The sequence below is a fragment of the Chiloscyllium plagiosum genome, unplaced genomic scaffold, assembly GCF_037043375.1.
Source record: "Chiloscyllium plagiosum isolate Xiang-an unplaced genomic scaffold, Cpla_swu_hap1 HiC_scaffold_51, whole genome shotgun sequence".
NCBI classification, from domain to species: domain Eukaryota; kingdom Metazoa; phylum Chordata; class Chondrichthyes; order Orectolobiformes; family Hemiscylliidae; genus Chiloscyllium; species Chiloscyllium plagiosum.
Window position 1 is genome coordinate 973850 of NW_028270189.1, and position 22265 is coordinate 996114.

The 22265-nt window shown below is 55.2% G+C and overlaps 1 protein-coding gene across 1 annotated transcript in view; it reads left to right on the forward strand.

Moving 5' to 3' along the window:
* LOC122547479 (RNA-binding protein 10-like) overlaps positions 1-22265 on the forward strand; it is a 46355-nt gene that overhangs the window by 10017 nt on the left and 14073 nt on the right. Inside the window, exons 4-10 of the mRNA XM_087985229.1 lie at positions 2505-2578; positions 10895-10981; positions 14507-14567; positions 14959-15117; positions 19401-19561; positions 20823-20920; positions 21462-21549. Coding sequence (XP_087841355.1) covers positions 2505-2578; positions 10895-10981; positions 14507-14567; positions 14959-15117; positions 19401-19561; positions 20823-20920; positions 21462-21549 — 728 coding nt within the window. The remainder of the gene's footprint in view (positions 1-2504; positions 2579-10894; positions 10982-14506; positions 14568-14958; positions 15118-19400; positions 19562-20822; positions 20921-21461; positions 21550-22265) is intronic.

Genomic DNA, 22265 nt, shown 5'->3' on the forward strand with positions numbered 1-22265 from the left:
TACTGTCCAGTGATATAACCTCCCACACCCTGGATTACTGTCCAGTGATATAACCTCCCACACCCTGGATTACTGTCCAGTGATATAACTTCCCATACCTTGGATTACTGTCCAGTGATATAACCTCCCACACCCTGGATTACTGTCCAGTGATATAACACCCACACCCTGGATTACTGTCCAGTGATATAACACCCACACTCTGGATTACTGTCCAGTGATATAACACCCACACTCTGGATTACTGTCCAGTGATATAACCTCCCACACCCTGGATTACTGTCCAGTGATATAACACCCACACTCTGGATTACTGTCCAGTGATATAACCTCCCACACCCTGGATTACTGTCCGGTGATATAACCTCCCACACCCTGGATTACTGTCCAGTAATATAACCTCCCACACTCTGGATAACTGTCCAGTAATATAACCTCCCACACCCTGGATTACTGTCCAATGATATAACCTCCCACACCCTGGATTACTGTCCAGTGATATAACACCCACACCCTGGATTACTGTCCAGTGATATAACACCCACACCCTGGATTACTGTCCAGTGATATAACACCCACACTCTGGATTACTGTCCAGTGATATAACCTCCCACACCCTGGATTACTGTCCAGTGATATAACCTCCCACATCCTGGATTACTGTCCAGTGATATAACACCCACACCCTGGATTACTGTCCAGTGATATAACACCCACACTCTGGATTACTGTCCAGTGATATAACACCCACCCCCTGGATTACTGTCCAGTGATATAACACCCACACTCTGGATTACTGTCCAGTGATAGAACACCCACACCCTGGATTACTGTCTAGTGATATAACACCCACACTCTGGATTACTGTCCAGTGATATAACCTCCCACACCCTGGATTACTGTCCAGTGATATAACACCCACACCCTGGATTACTGTCCAGTGATATAACACCCACACCCTGGATTACTGTCCAGTGATATAACACCCACACTCTGGATTACTGTCCAGTGATATAACACCCACACTCTGGATTACTGTCCAGTGATATAACACCCACACTCTGGATTACTGTCTAGTGATATAACACCCACACCCTGGATTACGGTCCAGTGATATAACCTCCCACACCCTGGATTACTGTCCAGTGATATAACCTCCCACACCCTGGATAACTGTCCAGTAATATAACCTCCCACACCCTGGATTACTGTCCAATGATATAACCTCCCACACCCTGGATTACTGTCCAGTGATATAACACCCACACCCTGGATTACTGTCCAATGATATAACCTCCCACACCCTGGATTACTGTCCAGTAATATAACACCCACACCCTGGATTACTGTCCAGTGATATAACACCCACACCCTGGATTACTGTCCAGTGATATAACACCCACACCCTGGATTACTGCCCAGTGATATAACCTCCCACACCCTGGATTACTGCCCAGTGATATAACACCCACACCCTGGATTACTGTCCAGTGATATAACACCCACACCCTGGATTACTGTCCAGTGATATAACCTCCCACACCCTGGATTACGGCCCAGTGATATAACACCCACACCCTGGATTACTGTCCAATGATATAACACCCACACCCTGGATTACTGTCCAGTGATATAACCTCCCACACCCTGGATTACGGCCCAGTGATATAACACCCACACCCTGGATTACTGTCCAGTGATATAACCTCCCACACCCTGGATTACTGTCCAGTTAAGTAAGCCCCGCATGTTTGTTTCGGCCAGTGTAGATTGGAAACGTTTGTTGTTGAGAGGGTTGGTGGAGCTGGGTACCGTGTAAATTGCACCAAAGGAGTGGCTGGTAAGGTGAAACTGAATCCACTATCTTGCCACTTGCTGTTTTCAGAGGTCAGGTCCGAATCTGGCCTGTAAGTAAGGCCCCCCAGGGCCTGTGCCTCTAGAACTGAGGTCACCAGTCAAAGAGCGGGGTGGGTTGTCGTTGCGCAGAGATGCACGATCTAAACTGACCTTCCTGTTGTGCGCGATATATCCAGCTCTTTGAGGTGAAGTGGCCTTTTTTTTTTCTGCATTGTGTGCTGTGCTGTAGTTGTCCCACTGAGGAAGGAGGCTTGATTTCTTTTTTTACTTCATGGTGGTTTGCCAGGGAGTGGTACAGAGCAGTCTCTGCTGGGACCGAGCAGGGAATCCCGTGTTTGTTTTCAGGTGGCTGTCCGAGGGAATGAGGGGATCCCCGCCACGAGGGCTGGCTCCCCTCCCTGCTCTCAGATGGCGCCTGGCTGTCAGGGAGGGTCTCTCCCCCAGCTCTGGAGTCGTTCATGCACCCGTCCTCGGGGGCCAGGCTGCCCTGGTACCAGCCGGTATCATTACATTCACCTCCCCCACCCCCTTTCCCGTCCCTACATCAGACTTGCCCGTGCAAACAGGGTTTCTGAGGCCTGCCGAGGAAAGGCTCCTTTGTTGTGATGAACTAACACACTCCGTCTGTATTTGAATGCTGTCTCCAGGTCAGAGCCGTGGTTTCGCCTTCGTGGAGTTTAATCACTTGCAGGACGCTACCAGATGGATGGAAGCCAATCAGGTTGCTCTGCTGCATTTGAACACACAGACACACACACAAGTACAGTCTCTGTTAATTGGGACACCCCAATGCCTGGTTCACACGGTCGCACCAGCCCGCTGCAGCATTGGGGCAGTACACTTAATACCCTGCCTGCCTGTTCAACTGTAAAACCACCTCCTGTCTCCCTCATCTCTCCTCCTTGCATATCTCTCTCTCTCTCTCTCTCTCTCTCCCCCTTTCTTGTTTTTCCCTTTTTTCTCTTTCTCCCTCACTTGTCCCTCCATTACCCCCCCTTCACCCACCACTCTGAATCGCTCGTCTCCCACTCCTTTTGCCTTCTCTCTCTCTCTCTCTCCCCCCCCCCCCCCACCTCAGCCACACCCTCCCCTACCCCTCAGTCCTCCCTTCCCTACTCACGTCCCCTCTCTTCCCCCACTCTTTCCATCTCTCTCAGGCTCCCATCCCGTCCCCCTTGCTCCATTCCTCCTCCACCTGCTGTCCGCTCCCTCTCTCCTCCCCTGTCCACGCGTTCTCTCTCTCTCCTCATCCTCCCGTCCACTCACTCTCTCCACCTCCCGTCCCCGTTCTCTCCCTTCTCTGCTCCATTCCCTCTCTCCACCCCAGTCCACTCCCTCTCCCCACCCACCTCGACTCGTCTTCTTACCCCCTCCTTATCTCATTCTCTCCCCCCCCCTCCCCCCGGCCCCACTCCCATGCTCTCTGAGACTCCTGCAAATCCAGTCCCTCCCCCGCCCCACACCCCCAACACCCAGCAAAGCTGTATGTCTCCCCTTACCCCACCACCAAGCGCTGCCCCAGACATACATCTGGCCACTATCCTAAACTATGGCTTCTGGTTTGCTTTTCCAGAGCCAGCAACACCCTTTCCCCTCGCCTACGTTGAGTACCAGTCCTCTGGCCAGATCTTCATCTCAGTGTCCACGGAGTCTCACAGCCGAGGTGGTGGGGCAAGTCACTTCCTCCCAGAGACGGGGTGGGGGGGGCATGGAGCGCAGAAACCAACCTCTTTGTTCCCCCCCCGCCCCCCCAACCTTCACCTCCCACCTAAACCTCCACTGGGGTGCAGCGCAGGCTAAGGAGCAAGTGAGGCTTGGGGTGGGTGTGGGACCGAGAGTTTAGATTGGCCCATCTCTGGAAGTGAGATGGTAGGTTTGTGGAGGGGGAGGGGGTTAAGCGCAGTGGGAGTACTGACAGGCCCCGTCAGCTGCGACCTTACCCTGGTGTTCCTGAGTTGTCGGGCGGCTCGTTGTTTTCAAACCCTAGCCTCGCACTCGCATACACCCACCACCCCCCACCCTTGATACCCTCTGCCAGGGGAATCTGCAAAGCATTGCATCAGTGCGCTGCATCCCCCCCCCCCCCCCCCCCCACTCCCCCATCTCCCCCTGTGCTGGAGGGTCGTGTCAATCAGGCATCCGTGTCTTTAAAGATGTTGAGTGAATTATAATTTGCCAACAGAAGAAACACAGGTGGAACTGTATATTTTCTGATGAAAATATCATGCTTTTTTTAAAAAAAAGAGAAATCAAATGAAGTTTAAAGTGTGGGTCACGTTGGCGCAGGCTTGATTCTGTTTTATGTCTTGACTTTTTTTTTACATGGAGAAAGAAAGTAATGAAAAGAACGCACTGTTTGGAATTCACCTGGTTCTGGCAGCTCCCCACCCACCACCCCTGACACCCGGCTCTGTCGCTGTCCTTTCTTGAGTGCCAAGTGTGTGTCTGGGTACCCGGCGGGACACCCACGATTCCATTCAGGATGGCAGTGGGTGTTTGCCTGACTCACCAGCCCTTACCCCTCCAGCTCCTCCTCGTGTGAATTGTTGGGTTTTCAGGAATTGGGCTTGGGGTTGGAGAGAGGTGGTGGGGGGGGGGGGGTGGGATGCGAAGGAGGCATCCCCCATCGACCTCGCGTAACCTCTTGGCATGGCTCGACGAGGGCGCCATGGGCCTCTGAGGAGGAGGAGGTCGGGACGGGGTGGCCGTCTGGCGTAGATCTCCCATATCTCCCCCACCCCAACCTCACCTCCGATGGACTTTCACTGAGTGTGTGTGCGTGCATGTGTGTGAGGGAGTGCCGGGCGCGGAGAAATGAGACTGTGTCGCTGGAGCCAAGTCCAGAGGGTGTCTGTGAAAAAGGGTTAGCGAGGAGGTCTAACCGGTGTCATGATGCTGTTTGCTGACGGGCCTGGCCTTTCTCTTGCCCCCACCCCTCCCCTCCCGCCTCCAGTGCCGCAGGGAGGTGTCACCTATGTCATGGCAACACAGCATTGAGCAAGTGTTATCGGCAGAGTGCAGCGCGTTTCATTTGCAACCCACCCAGTTCGATGCAGCTCTCATTTCCTGGAGGGGTTGGGAAATGCGACGTCTGGGCTGGGGTGGTGGTGGGGGAAAGGTTTTGGTTGGAGGCGGGGATGGGGTAGGGTTGCATCTGGCTGTGTTGCCTTGACAGACTGGTCCTGGGCAATGGAACCGGGTGCCTGTGTGGTGCGAGTGAAGGCCACACCCCGTATTCAGTGATGTTGGATGCGGGCCGCTAATCCGGCAGTGATCTGCTGTTGAGGTGGAGTTTGGTTTCTTCTGCGTGGAAGTGTCTTGATGGGCTCAGACTGAGCACTCTGAGGCAGGTACGGAGGGACAGGCCCTCCATGAAGGAGCTGAGAGTTGGTCAGTGTTGTGGACCAGGAATCAAAGGGGCTGCCAGTGTCACAGCAGCAGTTTTCCAGGTGAGGGTAAGACTCCCTCAGCGTGATTCCACTGAGCTGTCCTTCTGGGGCTTTGGACTTCTCTGCAGAACAAGCATCACCCAAGATCCTTCAAGATATCAGCGGCGAATTCAGCCAGGGATCCTGCTCCTGATCACTGTCCCTGGGTTAGAGAGAGAGAGGGGGGGGGGGGGGGGAAATCAGCCAGGGTTCCTGCTCCTGATCACTGTCCCTGGGTTAGAGAGAGAGAGAGGGGGGGGGAAATCAGCCAGGGTTCCTGCTCCTGATCACTGTCCAGTGATCCCTGGGTTAGAGAGAGAGGGAGAGGGGGGAAATCAGCCAGGGTTCCTGCTCCTGATCACTGTCCCTGGGTTAGAGAGAGAGAGGGGGGGGGGGGAATCAGCCAGGGATCCTGCTCCTGATCACTGTCCCTGGGTTAGAGAGAGAGGTGAAATCAGCCAGGGTTCCTGCTCCTGATCACTGTCCAGTGATCCCTGGGTTTTAGAGAGAGAGAGGGGAATTCAGCCAGGGTTCCTGCTCCTGATCACTGCCCAGTGATCCCTGGGTTTTAGAGAGAGAGAGGGGAATTCAGCCAGGGTTCCTGCTCCTGATCACTGTCCCTGGGTTAGAGAGAGAGAGAGAGAAGGGGAAATCAGCCAGGGTTCCTGCTCCTGATCACTGTCCCTGGGTTAGAGAGAGAGAGAGGGGGGAAATCAGCCAGGGTTCCTGCTCCTGATCACTGCCCAGTGATCCCTGGGTTTTAGAGAGAGAGAGGGGAATTCAGCCAGGGTTCCTGCTCCTGATCACTGTCCCTGGGTTAGAGAGAGAGAGAGAGAAGGGGAAATCAGCCAGGGTTCCTGCTCCTGATCACTATCCCTGGGTTAGAGAGAGAGAGGGGGGAAATCAGCCAGGGTTCCTGCTCCCGATCACTGTCCCTGGGTTAGAGAGAGAGAGAGAGAGAGAGAGAGAGAGGGGAAATCAGCCAGGGTTCCTGCTCCTGATCACTGTCCCTGGGTTAGAGAGAGAGAGAGGGGAAATCAGCCAGGGTTCCTGCTCCCGATCACTGTCCCTGGGTTAGAGAGATAGAGGGGGAAATCAGCCAGGGTTCCTGCTCCCGATCACTGTCCCAGTGATCCCTGGGTTAGAGAGAGAGAGAGAGGGGAAATCAGCCAGGGTTCCTGCTCCTGATCACTGTCCAGTGATCCCTGGGTGAGAGAGAAGCAAAATCAGCCAGGGCTCTTTATTAGTGTCCCAGAGGCTGCTGCAGTGACTCCTGTGAGGGAACATGCTGCTGCTGCTGCCTGACCAGTCTGGGATCTCTCATCTACCTATAGTTTCAGCTCCTTTGGAGGGAATTTGATGTAGTAAGTGAATGTAAGGTGAGGGACCTTCTGGGTAATGTCCGTTGCTGTTGTTTGTGAGAGGCCCTTTGAGCTCCCTGGTTTCATGCTGAGAGTGATGAAGTGGTATTAGTGAGAATGCTGCTGCTGTTAGTGATCTATCTCTGCCCTGTGCCATTTCGAGCCGCGTGGTAAGATTTGATCAGCAAGGCATTGTGGAATGGTGTTGTTGGGTTGCTGGAAATGCCCACTCACTCGGAAAGCTTCTTCCAGTTGGTTAATACTTCAATCTGGAATCAGGATAATTCTGTTATTAATATTCCAGTCACTCCAGGCTTGATGTATTCCATGTATAAACCACCCCGAACCCCTCGATTAGATCCCAGTCTGTAACTCCCTCCCGGGGAGCTGTTATTCTGTATATAAACTATCGCGAACCCCTCGATTAGATCCCAGTCTGTAACTCCCTCCCGGGGTATCTGTTATTCTGTATATAAACCATCCCGAACCCCTCGATTAGATTCCAGTCTGTAACTCCCTCCCGGGGTATCTGTTAGTCTGTATATAAACCACCCCGAACCCCTCGATTAGATCCCAGTCTGTAACTCCCTCCCGGGGTATCTGTTATTCTGTATATAAACCATCCCGAACCCCTCGATTAGATTCCAGTCTGTAACTCCCTCCCGGGGTATCTGTTAGTCTGTATATAAACCCCCCCCGAACCCCTCGATAAGATCCCAGTCTGTAACTCCCTCCCGGGGAGCTGTTATTCTGTATATAAACTATCGCGAACCCCTCGATTAGATCCCAGTCTGTAACTCCCTCCCGGGGAGCTGTTATTCTGTATATAAACCACCCCGAACCCCTCGATTAGATTCCAGTCTGTAACTCCTTCCCGGGGTATCTGTTAGTCTGTATATAAACCATCCGAACCCCTCGATTAGATTCCAGTCTGTAACTCCTTCCCGGGGTATCTGTTAGTCTGTATATAAACCCCCCCGAATCCCTCGATTAGATTCCAGTCTGTAACTCCCTCCCAGGGTATCTGTTATTCTGTTTTTAAACCGCCCCGAACCCCTCGATTAGATCCCAGTCTGTAACTCCCTCCTGGGGTATCTGTTATTCTGTTTTTAAACCACCCCGAACCCCTCGATTAGATCCCAGTCTGTAACTCCCTCCCGGGGAGCTGTTATTCTGTATATAAACCACCCCGAACCCCTCGATTAGATTCCAGTCTGTAACTCCTTCCCGGGGTATCTGTTATTCTGTATATAAACCACCCCGACCCCTCGATTAGATTCCAGTCTGTAACTCCCTCCCGGAGTATCTGTTATTCTGTATATAAACCACCCCGAACCCCTCGATTAGATTCCAATCTGTAACTCCCTCCCGGGGTATCTGTTATTCTGTATATAAACACCCCCCCGAACCCCTCGATTAGATTCCAGTCTGTAACTCCCTCCCGGGGTATCTGTTATTCTATATATATAAACCACCCCCGAACCCCTCGATTAGATTCCAGTCTGTAACTCCCTCCTGGGGTATCTGTTATTCTATATATAAACCACCCCGACCCCCTCGATTAGATTCCAATCTGTAACTCCCTCCTGGGGTATCTGTTATTCTGTATATAAACACCCCCCCCCCCGAACCCCTCGATTAGATTCCAGTCTGTAACTCCCTCCCGGAGTATCTGTTATTCTGTATATAAACACCCCCCCCCCCCCGAACCCCTCGATTAGATTCCAGTCTGTAACTCCCTCCCAGGGTATCTGTTATTCTATATATAAACCACCCCGAACCCCTCGATTAGATTCCAATCTGTAACTCCCTCCCGGGGTATCTGTTATTCTGTATATAAACACCCCCCCCCCCCCCCCGAACCCCTCGATTAGATTCCAATCTGTAACTCCCTCCCGGATTATCTGTTATTCTGTATATAAACAACCCCCCCCCCCGAACCCCTCGATTAGATTCCAGTCTGTAACTCCCTCCCGGGGTATCTGTTATTCTATATATATAAACCACCCCGAACCCCTCGATTAGATTCCAGTCTGTAACTCCCTCCCGGGGTATCTGTTATTCTATATATAAACCACCCCGAACCCCTCGATTAGATTCCAGTCTGTAACTCCCTCCCGGGGTATCTGTTATTCTGTTTTTAACCTCACCCCGAACCTCTCGATTAGATTCCAGTCTGTAACTCCCTCCCGGGGTATCTGTTATTCTGTATATAAACCTCACCCCGAACCTCTCGATTAGATTCCAGTCTGTAACTCCCTCCCGGGGTATCTGTTATTCTGTATATAAACCCCACCCCGAACCCCTCGATTAGATTCCAGTCTGTAACTCCCTCCCGGGGTATCTGTTATTCTGTATATAAACCCCACCCCGAACCCCTCGATTCGATTCCAGTCTGTAACTCCCTCCCGGGGTATCTGTTATTCTGTATATAAACCACCCTGAACCCCTCGATTAGATCCCAGTCTGTAACTCCCTCCCGGGTTTCTGGTGTCCTGTGTGCATGAACTGAACTGATTGCAGACCCAGTGAGTGGCCATTTGCTAACACCCCAAGTGGGCGCAGGAGTCTTGATGAGTGGTACTGTTGCTTTTTCATTCTCTGCTTCTTGGTCGTTGTGATCTTGTGGGGAGGAGTGCTTCAGTTGCTGAGAGGCAAGTTTTTCTCGAAAGCGGTGTTGAAAGGGCTGCAGACGCAGCACGATTACCTCCACCTCCCTGACTCCAGCTCGAAGCCTCCCAGGCGTAGTATCAGGGGAGAACTGTGCAGCTCCAATACTGGGAGTGGGTGTCGCTGCTGTTAAGTTGGTTTCGGCACTCCCGGTCATTCTGACCGTCCTGCAGCTATGTCTCCCGCCAAGAAAAGACACACAAATGCGGTGTGGCGGCCACAAAGCTCACCTCTGACCATCCCCCCCCCTGTGGTCGAATAGCCTGTTGGGCAAATGCCGGCCTGGGATCAGCCTCGGGCTGGGCGCAGCGAGGACGAGGAGGCCAGAGTGATCCTGCTGCGACTGTACCCAGACAGCACCTTGTTTGTGGCCTGGTGTGGCCAGTGATCGGTTCTGCACCGGCCCTCCGGTGACCCGTTGCCCCGTGAATGGGATCCTGTGCGCTAAAAGAGAGCGTGGTACCAGTCTGATATTTGCTCCTCCCTCCTCTGTTCTCTTTCTCTCTCTCTCTCTCTCTCTCTCTCTCTCTCTCTCTCTCTCTCTCTCTATTTCTCTCTGTTTCTCTCTACTCTCCTGCACTCATGGCTGGATCTCGGGGTTGGAAGCTGCTTTGACGGGGTTGAGCTGAGCGGCGAGTGGGGCACATCGCCCCGTGAGCGTGTACCAGAGATCCCGCTGCTCCCCCACACCCGTACTCCGAGAACGTGACCATGGTACACGTAGCCGTTGTGGGCAGGAGCAGGGTGGAGGGACCCAGGTGGGGGAAAGGGCTGAACAGTAACCACCCCCACCCCCAAACCCCGAGTCCGTCCTCGCCTTCCCTGAACGTCTGCAGCTTCTGACCTGGGGAGGGGGGGGTGGGAGGAGGGCTCGGTTCCTGCCCTTCTCTTTCCCGTTGGCATCTGGGTGTAACCCACCCCTCCGCCTCAAATGCCCACAGTGCCCCAGATCCCCGCTCAGACTCATTCTTGTACGTCGTCGGTGTTGGCTTGAGTCCTCCAGGTGGGGGAGGACGGTCAGTTTCAGGGTGGTTGGATCTGTGTCCCCTGGTTGTGCCGGAGTTGTCGGCGGCATCGTGGAGGAGGTTGTGTTTGCGAGTGGCTGCAGTGTGTGTGCTTGTGTCCGGGTTCCCAATGAAGCGGGCCACTGCCGTTGTGTCTGTCTCTCTCTCTTTCTCTCTTTCTTTCTCTCTCTCTCTCTCTCTTTCTCTCTCTCGGTTTCCAGCAGAAAAGGTAGTTGCCTCTCAGAGGAGGCAGGGTCCTTCCTCCCATTCCCTCTTCCACACTGAGCAAGGTGTTACGATGCTACTGTGTTGCTACGGTCGAAGGTGGTGAGATTTTGGTCGGCTCAGGGCCGGGTCCCTTACTTCCACAGTCGAAAGGTTGCAGCTGTTTTATTTTCCAGTTTTGTTCCGTTTTGTTCTCCAATCTGTCACCTTCTCTGTGTCGTTTTTTTTTTATTATTGTTGTTGTTCGTTCCTCTCCATGCAGAAGGGTGTTTTTCACAATGAGGCATGAGGTTGGGAGCCTGTGTCCCAAAGGAGGAACTCATTTTGTCACACCTTGTGTTTCTTGCAGCATTCCCTCGTTATTCTCGGTCAGCAAGTCTCCATGTACTACAGCGACCCCAAACCCAAGGCCAACGAGGATTGGCTCTGCAACAAGGTAGGAGCCTGCTGCGTTTGGATCTCGTCAGCGCCGAGGGAACGGGGGCTGTGGGAGGGTCTACACTGGGGGAGGGGGCGCTGTGGGAGGGTCTACACTGGGGGAGCGGGTGCTGTGGGAGGGTCTACACTGTGGAAGGGTCGCGCTGTGGGAGGGTCTGCAATGGGGGAGCGGGCACTGTGGGAGGGTCTACACTACGGGAGCGGGCACTGTGGGAGGGTCTACACTGGGGGAGCGGGCGCTGTGGGAGGATCTACAATGGGGGAGGGGGCACTGTGGGAGGGTCTACACTGGGGCGGGGGGCGCTGTGGGAGGATCTACAATGGGGGAGGGGGCGCTGTGGGAGGATCTACAATGGGGGAGGGGGCGCTGTGGGAGGATCTACACTGGGGGAGCGGGCACTGTGGGAGGGTCTACACTGGGGGAGGGGGCACTGTGGGAGGGTCTACACTGGGGGAGCGGGCACTGTGGGAGGGTCAACACTGGGGGAGGGGGCACTGTGGGAGGGTCTACACTGGGGGAGCGGGCACTGTGGGAGCGTCTACACTGGGGGAGCGGGCACTGTGGGAGGGTCTACACTGGGGGAGGGGGCACTGTGGGAGGGTCTACACTGAGGGAGGGGGCGCTGTGGGAGGGTCTACACTGGGGGAGGGGGTGCTGTGGGAGGGTCTACACTGGGGGAGGGGGCGCTGTGGGAGGGTCTACAATGGGGAGGGGGCACAGTGGGAGGGTCTACACTGGGGGAGTGGGTGCTGTGGGGAGGGTGTACACTGGGGGAGGGGGCGCTGTGGGAGGGTCTACACTGGGGGAGGGGGCGCTGTGGGAGGGTCTACACTGGGGGAGGGGGCGCTGTGGGAGGGTCTACACTGGGGGAGGGGGCACTGTGGGACGGTCTACACTGGGGGAGCGGGCACTGTGGGAGGGTCTACACTGGGGAGGGGGCACTGTGGGACGATCTACACTGGGGGAGCGGGCACTGTGGGAGGATCTACACTGGGGAGGGGGCACTGTGGGAGGGTCTACACTGGGGAGGGGGCACTGTGGGAGGGTCTACACCGGGGGAGGGGGCACTGTGGGAGGATCTACACTGGGGGAAGCGGGTGCTGTGGGAGGGTCTACACTGCGGGAGCGGGCACTGTGGGAGGGTCTACACTGGGGGAGGGGGCACTGTGGGAGCTTCTACACTGGGGGAGTGGGGGGGTTTTGGGAGGGTCTACACTGGGGAGGGGGCACTGTGGGAGGGTCTACACTGAGGGAGGGACGCTGTGGGAGGGTCTATACTGGGGGAGCGGGCACTGTGGGAGGGTCTACACTAGGGGAGAGGGCGCTGTGGGAGGGTCTACACTGGGGGAGCGGGCGCTGTGGGAGGGTCTACACTGGGGGAGCGGGCACTGTGGGAGGGTCTACACTGGGGGAGGGGGCGCAGTGGGAGGATCTACACTGGGGGAGCGGGCGCTGTGGGAGGATCTACACTGGGGAGCGGGCGCTGTGGGAGGGTCTACAATGGGGGAGTGGGCGCTGTGGGAGGGTCTACACTGGGGGAGGGGGCGCTGTGGGAGGGTCTACACTGGGGGAGCGGGCGCTGTGGGAGGGTCTACACTGGGGGAGGGGGCGCAGTGGGAGGATCTACACTGGGGGAGCGGGCGCTGTGGGAGGGTCTACAATGGGGGAGTGGGCGCTGTGGGAGGATCTACACTGGGGGAGCGGGCACTGTGGGAGGGTCTACACTGGGGGAGGGGGCGCTGTGGGAGGGTCTACACTGGGGGAGGGTGTGCTGTGGGAGGGTCTACACTGGGGGAGGGGGCGCTGTGGGAGGGTCTACACTGGGGAGGGGGCACTGTGGGAGGGTCTATACTGGGGGAGGGGGCACTGTGGGATTGTCTACACTGGGGGAGGGGGCGCTGTGGGGGGGTCAACAATGGGGGAGCGGGCGCTGTGGGAGGGTCTACACTGGGGTATGGGGCGCTGTGGGAGTGTCTACACTGGGGGAGGGGGCGCTGTGGGAGGGTCTACACTGGGGAGGGGGCACTGTGCGAGGGTCTACACTGGGGAGGGGGCGCAGTGGGAGGGTCTACACTGGTGGAGGGGGCGTCCTGGGAGTGTCTACACTGGGGAGGGGGCACTGTGGGAGGGTCTACACTGGGGGAGGGGGCGCTGTGGGGGGGTCTACACTGGCGGAGGGGGCGCTGTGGGAGGGTCTACACTGGGGGAGGGGGCACTGTGGAAGGGTCTACACTGGGGACGGGGCACTGTGGGAGGGTCTACACTGGGGAGGGGGCGCAGTGGGAGGGTCTACACTGGGGGATGGGGCACTGTGGGAGGGTCTACACTGGGGAGGGGGCACTGTGGGAGGGTCTACACTGGGGAGGGTGCACTGTGGGAGGGTCTACACTGGGGGATGGGGCACTGTGGGAGGATCTACAATGGGGAAGCGGGCGCTGTGAGTGGGTCTACACTGGGGGAGCGGGCACTGTGGGAGGGTCTACACGGGGGCGCGTGCGCAGTGGAAGGGTCTACACTGGGGGAGGGGGCGCAGTGAGAGGGTCTACACTGGGGGAGGGGGCACTGTGGGAGGGTCTACACTGGGGGAGCGGGCGCTGTGGGAGGGTCTACACTGGGGAAGCGGGCGCTGTGGGAGGGTCTACACGGGAGGAGCGGGCGCTGTGGGAGGGTCTACACGGGAGGAGCGGGCGCTGTGGGAGGGTCTACACTGGGGGGAGCGGGTGCTGTGGGATGGTCTACACTGGGGGGAGCGGGCGCTGTGGGAGGGTCTACACGGGAGGAGCGGGCGCTGTGGGAGGGTCTACACGGGGGGAGCGGGTGCTGTGGGATGGTCTACACTGGGGGAGCGGGCGCTGTGGGAGGGTCTACACGGGAGGAGCGGGTGCTGTGGGATGGTCTACACTGGGGGAGCGGGCGCCGTGGGAGGGTCTACACTGGGGGAGTGGGCGCCGTGGGAGGGTCTACACTGGGGGAGCGGGCGCCGTGGGAGGGTCTACACTGGGGAAGCGGGCACTGTGGGAGGGTCTACACTGGGGGAGCGGGCGCCGTGGGAGGGTCTACAATGGGGGAGCGGGCGCCGTGGGAGGGTCTACACGGGAGGAGCGGGTGCTGTGGGAGGGTCTACACTGGGGGAGCGGGCGCCGTGGGAGGGTCTACACTGGGGGAGCGGGCGCCGTGGGAGGGTCTACACTGGGGGAGCGGGCACTGTGGGAGGGTCTACACTGGGGGAGCGGGCACTGGGAGGGTCTACACTGGGGGAGCGGGCACTGGGAGGGTCTACACTGGGTAAGCGGGCGCTGTGGGAGGGTCAGTGCTGAGGGAGCGGGCGCTGTCGGAGGGTCAGCGCTGAAGGAGTGGGTGCTGTGGGAGGGTCAGCGCCGAGGGAGCCGGTGCTGTCAGAGTTAGCGCTGAGGGAACAGGCATGTGCAGAAGGAATGTATTTTGCATAAATGGTAATGAAGGACAGTGCGGCCCACTGTCATCGTTACCCTCCATTTAAACTGTCTCCCATTTGCCTTGCAGTGTGGTGTACAGAATTTTAAACGAAGAGAAAAATGCTTCAAGTGCGGTGTTCCCAAGTCAGGTGAGAGCCAGGTCTTCCACCCGGCAGAGAAGATTCACTCGGCTCTTGTACCCAGGAGGAAGACAATGCTCATCCTGGTCCAGTAGCCAATCACTGGGTCAGAGTGAGAGGGGGGGGGGGAATCAGCCAGGGTTTCTGCTCTTGATCACTGTCCAGTGATCCCTGGGTTAGAGAGAGAGAGGAGGGGAAATCAGCCAGGGTTCCTGCTCCTTGAGTTAGAGAGAGAGCAGAGGTCCTTCATCCCTTTCTGGTACGCAGCATCTACACTGTTATTCTCTGAAAGTCTTTAGTGCTGTCATCTTGTATTGCTCAGGATGACTGTCAATTGTACTAACGTGTGTGCATGTCTCTCTCTCTCTCTCTTTCCCCCCCCCCTCCCCCAAATCTGAAGAAGGGGAGGTGCGTCTGGTGCCCGGCAGGAAGGATCTACAGCTGCCCCTCCCTGACGGGCCGCAGCCACTGCTCAAGTTTCCGCAGCCATTCCAACCGCCTCAGTTTCACCAGCAGCACCCAGTACACAACCAGCAGTTCAACGAGAACGCCAATGACAGTAAGTGTGCGAATACTCTGAGGATCTGCATGTTTGTCCGAGTCTGTCACTGTGTAACACTGTGGTACAGTACTGGTCGGGACAGGTCTGTCACTGTATAACACTGGGGTACAGTACTGGTGGGGACAGGTCTGTCACTGTATAACACTGGGGTACAGTACTGGTGGGGATGGGTCTGTCACTGTATAACACTGGGGTACAGTACTGGTGGGGACAGGTCTGTCACTGAGTAACACTGGGGTACAGTACTGGTGGGGACAGGTCTGTCACTGTATAACACTGGGGTACAGTACTGGTGGGGACGGGTCTGTCCCTGTATAACACTGGGATACAGTACTGGTGGGGACAGGTCTGTCACTGAGTAACACTGGGGTACAGTACTGTTGGGGACAGGTCTGTCACTGTATAACACTGGGGTACAGTACTGGTGGGGACTGGTCTGTCCCTGTATAACACTGGGGTACAGTACTGGTGGGGACAGGTCTGTCACTGTATAACACTGGGGTGTACAGTACTGGTGGGGACAGGTCTGTCACTGTATAACACTGGGGTACAGTACTGGTGGGGACAGGTCTGTCATTGTATAACACTGGGGTACAGTACTGGTGGGGACAGGTCTGTCCCTGTATAACACTGGGGTACAGTACTGGTGGGGACAGGCCTGTCACTGTATAACACTGGGGTACAGTACTGGTGGGGACAGGCCTGTCACTGTATAACACTGGGGTACAGTACTGGTGGGGACAGGCCTGTCACTGTATAACACTGGGGTACAGTACTGGTGGGGACGGGTGTGTCACTGTATAACACTGGGGTGCAGTAGTGGTGGGGACAGGCCTGTCACACTATAACACTGGGGTACAGTACTGGTGGGGGACAGGTCTGTCACTGTATAACACTGGGGTACAGTACTGGTGGGGACAGGTCTGTCCCTGTATAACACTGGGGTACAGTACTGGTGGGGACAGGTCTGTCACTGTATAACACTGGGGTACAGTACTGGTGGGGACAGGCCTGTCACTGTATAACACTGGGGTACAGTACTGGTGGGGACAGGCCTGTCACTGTATAACACTGGGGTACAGTACTGGTGGGGGCAGGTCTGTCCCTGTATAACACTGGGGTACAGTACTGGTGGGGGACAGGTCTGTCCCTGTATAACACTGGGGTACAGTACTGGTGGGGGCAGGTCTGTCCCTGTATAACACTGGGGTACAGTACTGGTGGGGACAGGTCTGTCCCTGTATAACACTGGGGTACAGTACTGGTGGGGACAGGTCTGTCACTGTATAACACTGGGGTACAGTACTGGTGGGGACAGGTCTGTCCCTGTATAACACTGGGGTACAGTACTGGTGGGGACAGGTCTGTCACTGTATAACACTGGGGTAAGGTACTGGTGGGGACAGGTCTGTCCCTGTATAACACTGGGGTACAGTACTGGTGGGGACAGGTCTGTCCCTGTATAACACTGGGGTACAGTACTGGTGGGGACAGGTCTGTCCCTGTATAACACTGGGGTACAGTACTGGTGGGGACAGGTCTGTCCCTGTATAACACTGGGGTACAGTACTGGTGGGGACAGGTCTGTCCCTGTATAACACTGGGGTACAGTACTGGTGGGGACAGGTCTGTAACTGTGTAACACCGGGGTACAGTACTGATGGGGACAGGTCTGTCCCTGTATAACACTGGGGTACAGTACTAGTGGGGACAGGTCTGTCCCTGTATAACACTGGGGTACAGTACTGGTGGGGACAGGTCTGTCACTGTATAACACTGGGGTACAGTACTGGTGGGGACAGGTCTGTCCCTGTATAACACTGGGGTACAGTACTGGTGGGGACAGGTCTGTCCCTGTATAACACTGGGGTACAATACTGGTGGGGACAGGTCTGTCACTGTATAACACTGGGGTACAGTACTGGTGGGGACAGATCTGTCCCAGTATAACACTGGGGTACAGTACTGGTGGGGACAGGTCTGTCACTGTATAACACTGGGGTACAGTACTGGTGGGGACAGGTCTGTCACTGTATAACACTGGGGTACAGTACTGGTGGGGACAGGTCTGTCCCTGTATAACACTGGGGTACAGTACTGGTGGGGACAGGTCTGTCCCTGTATAACACTGGGGTACAGTACTGGTGGGGACAGGTCTGTCCCTGTACAACACTGGGGTACAGTACTGGTGGGGACAGGTCTGTCACTGTATAACACTGGGGTACAGTACTGGTGGGGACAGGTCTGTCACTGTATAACACTGGGGTACAGTACTGGTGGGGACAGGTCTGTCACTGTATAACACTGGGGTACAGTACTGGTGGGGACAGGTCTGTCCCTGTACAACACTGGGGTACAGTACTGGTGGGGACAGGTCGGTCAGTGTATAACACTGGGGTACAGTACTGGTGGGGACAGGCCTGTCACTGTATAACACTGGGGAACTGTACTGGTGGGGGACAGGTCTGTCCCTGTATAACACTGGGGTACAGTACTGGTGGGGACAGGTCTGTCCCTGTATAACACTGGGGTACAGTACTGGTGGGGACAGGTCTGTCCCTGTATAACACTGGGGTACAGTACTGGTGGGGACATGTCTGTCCCTGTATAACACTGGGGTACAGTACTGGTGGGGACAGGTCTGTCCCTGTATAACACTGGGGTACAGTACTGGTGGGGACAGGTCTGTCCCAGTATAACACTGGGGTACAGTACTGGTGGGGACAGGTCTGTCACTGTATAACACTGGGGTACAGTACTGGTGGGGACAGGTCTGTCCCTGTATAACACTGGGGTACAGTACTGGTGGGGACAGGTCTGTCCCTGTATAACACTGGGGTACAGTACTGGTGGGGACAGGTCTGTCACTGTATAACACTGGGGTACAGTACTGGTGGGGACAGGTCTGTCCCTGTATAACACTGGGGTACAGTACTGGTGGGGACAGGTCTGTCCCAGTATAACACTGGGGTACAGTACTGGTGGGGACAGGTCTGTCACTGTATAACACTGGGGTACAGTACTGGTGGGGACAGGTCTGTCACTGTATAACACTGGGGTACAGTACTGGTGGGGACAGGTCTGTCCCTGTATAACACTGGGGTACAATACTGGTGGGGACAGGTCTGTCACTGTATAACACTGGGGTACAGTACTGGTGGGGACAGGCCTGTCACTGTATAACACTGGGGTACAGTACTGGTGGGGACAGGTCTGTCACTGTATAACACTGGGGTACAGTACTGGTGGGGACAGGCCTGTCACTGTATAACACTGGGGTACAGTACTGGTGGGACAGGCCTGTCACTGTATAACACTGGGGTACAATACTGGTGGGGACAGGTCTGTCACTGTATAACACTGGGGTACAGTACTGGTGGGGACAGGTCTGTCACTGTATAACACTGGAGTACAGTACTGGTGGGGACAGGCCTGTCACTGTATAACACTGGGGTACAGTACTGGTGGGGACAGGTCTGTCACTGTATAACACTGGGGTACAGTACTGGTGGGGACAGGCCTGTCACTGTATAACACTGGGGTACAATACTGGTGGGGACAGGCCTGTCACTGTATAACACTGGGGTACAGTACTGGTGGGGACAGGTCTGTCACTGTATAACACTGGGGTACAGTACTGGTGGGGACAGGCCTGTCACTGTATAACACTGGGGTACAATACTGGTGGGGACAGGTCTGTCCCTGTATAACACTGGGGTACAGTACTGGTGGGGACAGGCCTGTCACTGTATAACACTGGGGTACAGTACTGGTGGGGACAGGCCTGTCACTGTATAACACTGGGGTACAGTACTGGTGGGGACAGGCCTGTCACTGTATAACACTGGGGTACAGTACTGGTGGGGACAGGTCTGTCCCTGTATAACACTGGGGTACAGTACTGGTGGGGACAGGTCTGTCACTGTATAACACTGGGGTACAGTACTGGTGGGGACAGGTCTGTCACTGTGTAACACTGGGGTACAGTACTGGTGGGGACAGGTCTGTCACTGTATAACACTGGGGTACAGTACTGGTGGGGACAGGTCTGTCACTGTATAACACTGGGGTACAGTACTGGTGGGGACAGGTCTGTCACTGTATAACACTGGGGTACAGTACTGGTGGGGACAGGTCTGTCACTGTATAACACTGGGGTACAGTACTGGTGGGGACAGGCCTGTCACTGTATAACACTGGGGTACAGTACTGGTGGGTGTTGGTGTCAGACATTTTTAATTGAAGTACCTGAGGAGTGTCCTTTGTTATTTGCTTGACAGCTGTAATTCTGCGGAACCTGAACCCGCATACTACTCTAGATGTAATCCTCAATGCGTTGACCCCCTATGCAGTTTTGTCACCCTCTAACGTGCGGCTTATCAAAGATAAGCAAACACAACTGAACAGAGGTTTCGCCTTTATACAGCTTTCAACCATTGTGGTGAGTTGTGAACAGTATTGTTAAATCACTGTTAAGCTCAAATATCACATTGAGAAGTTATCATATTATTATTAGTATCGGACAAAGAAATCATAGGTCTGTATCAGACATGTTCGTTCGTTTGGATTCAAGCACTCGCAAGATAGGGACTACACTTAGTTAGATACAGGGTAAGGCTTCCTGTTCACTGTCCCCCATCAAACGCTCCCTGGGCAGGCACAGCATAGGGTTACACACAAAGGAAAGCTCCTGTACACTTTCTCCCCCCCCCCCATCAAACACTCCCAGGGACAGGGTCAGTACTGGGTTAGATACAGAGTAAGGCTCCCTCTACACTGTACCCCCACATCAAACACTCCCAGGGACAGGGGGATAGATACAGAGTAAAGCTCACTCTACACTGTCCCCCCATCGAACACTCCCAGGGACAGGAGATTAGATACAGAGTAAAGCTCACTCTACACTGTCCCCCCATCGAACACTCCCAGGGACAGGGGGATAGATACAGAGTAAAGCTCACTCTATACTGTCCCCTATCAAACGCTCCCAGGGACAGGGGATTAGATACAGAGTAAAGCTCACTCTACACTGTCCCCCCATCGAACACTCCCAGGGACAGGGGATTAGATACAGAGTAAGGCTCCATCTACACTGTACCCCCACATCAAACACTCCCAGGGACAGGGGATTAGATACAGAGTAAAGCTCACTCTACACTGTCCCCCCATCGAACACTCCCAGGGACAGGGGATTAGATACAGAGTAAAGCTCACTCTATACTGTCCCCCCATCGAACACTCCCAGGGACAGGGGATTAGATACAGAGTAAAGCTCACTCTATACTGTCCCCCCATCGAACACTCCCAGGGACAGGGGATTAGATACAGAGTAAAGCTCACTCTATACTGTCCCCTATCGAACACTCCCAGGGACAGGGGATTAGATACAGAGTAAAGCTCACTCTACACTGTCCCCTATCGAACACTCCCAGGGACAGGGGGTTAGATACAGAGTAAAGCTCTCTCTACACTGCCCCCCCCCCCCCCCATCAAACCCTCCCAAGGGCAGGGACAGCCCGGGGTTCGACACAGATTGGAGCCCTCTCTGTGCTGTGGAATGGTTGCCCACAGTCCATCATCACCCGAGCTGGTTTTGTATTCTGTAACTTTGAGCCTGGAGATTGAAGAGGTGTTTCTCTGGCAGGGCTGACCTTGTTTGTTGCTGTAATCAGAGAGAGATTTTCTTTTTGTCTGATTTGAAGGAAGCCTCCCAACTGCTTCAGATCCTGCAGTCACTGCAGCCTCCTCTCAACATCGACGGCAAGACCATTAACGTCGAGTTCGCAAAAGGCACCAAGAGGTACGATTTCCACCCAGGCAGGGGTCGTGTTTCAGAGTGACCAAAATATGTTCCGGTGAATTCTTCCGCTGCCTCAGGGCTCTCAGCTGGTAATGGTTAGACTCACTTGCTCTTGTTCAGGAGCTGTTGAGCATTTAACTCCACCCTGGGAGAACCGAGCAGGTTTTAGTGTAAGGGCTGACTCTCCTGCTATGTAGTGTCAACTGCTGCCCTGACGCTGACCCTTGGGCAGCATGGGCCTCCCCATGGTCTCAGGTCACAAGTGCGGGTGTGTGAGGTAGAGACTCCACTGGAGGCACGTTTCAGTCGGCATGTGCAGAGTCATTGCGGTCCGGATGAGTTCTACACTCAGGGGCTTCACAGAAAACCGAGGGAAAAGTTAAGATCGCCAATTAGAAGTTACCCTGCTTCACTTGAACTCATCCGGGGCAGAGATGCCAGGGGTACTTGTCAGTGGAGAGTTTCCTCACTTTGAAATTCTCTTTTTGCCAACACCCTTCTTCCCCCCACCCCCCCCCCCCCCCCCCATCTCCTGTTCCAGGGACGTGGTGCTGACCGACGGCACTCGGGCAAGTGCTGCATCCGTGGCCAGCACAGCGATCGCCGCCGCGCAGTGGGCAGTCAACCAGGTGAGTGAGTGAGAGAGAGAGAGGAGACGGGACAGGACAGTGGGGAATCTAAGGCCTGAAGTGTGGCTGAGAGGGCGAGGTTGAATAGGCCGGGCGCTGTTTCCCCTGGAGCGTCAGAGGCTGAGGGTTGAACTTACAGAGGTTTATAAATCTTGAGGGAACATGGATTGGGTAAATAGACAACGTCCTTTCCCCCAGGGGCAGAGGTTTAAGGTGAGAGGGGAAAGAATTAAAAGGGACCTACGGGGCAACCTTTTCACCCAGAGGGTGGTGCATGTTTGGAATGAGCTGCCAGAGGAAGTGGTGGGGGCTGGTCAATGACACAATTTAAAAGGCATCTGGATCGGGGACATGGACAGGAAGGGTTTAGAGGGAGATGGGCCAAGTGCTGGCAAATGGGACGAGATTAGGTTAGGATATCTGGGTCAGCACGGACAGGTTGGACCGAAGGGTCTGTTTCCGTGCTGTACATCTCTGAGTCTATGACCTTCCAGCTTGCACCCAGGGACACGGTAAACGTCTGCTGTAAGAGAGTGCGAGTGGTACAGGCCTGTGCTCCCTGGGGTTTCAGATCAAGGTGGAAACTGCTGGAAGATACTTCCTTGGGAAGGTGATAAGTGTCCCTCCCGCATGCCCCCGCCTCAAAACCATTGCTGACAGACCCAGCGATTCTGTCAAAATGACGAATTTGCCCGACTGACCACGACTCAGGAAGA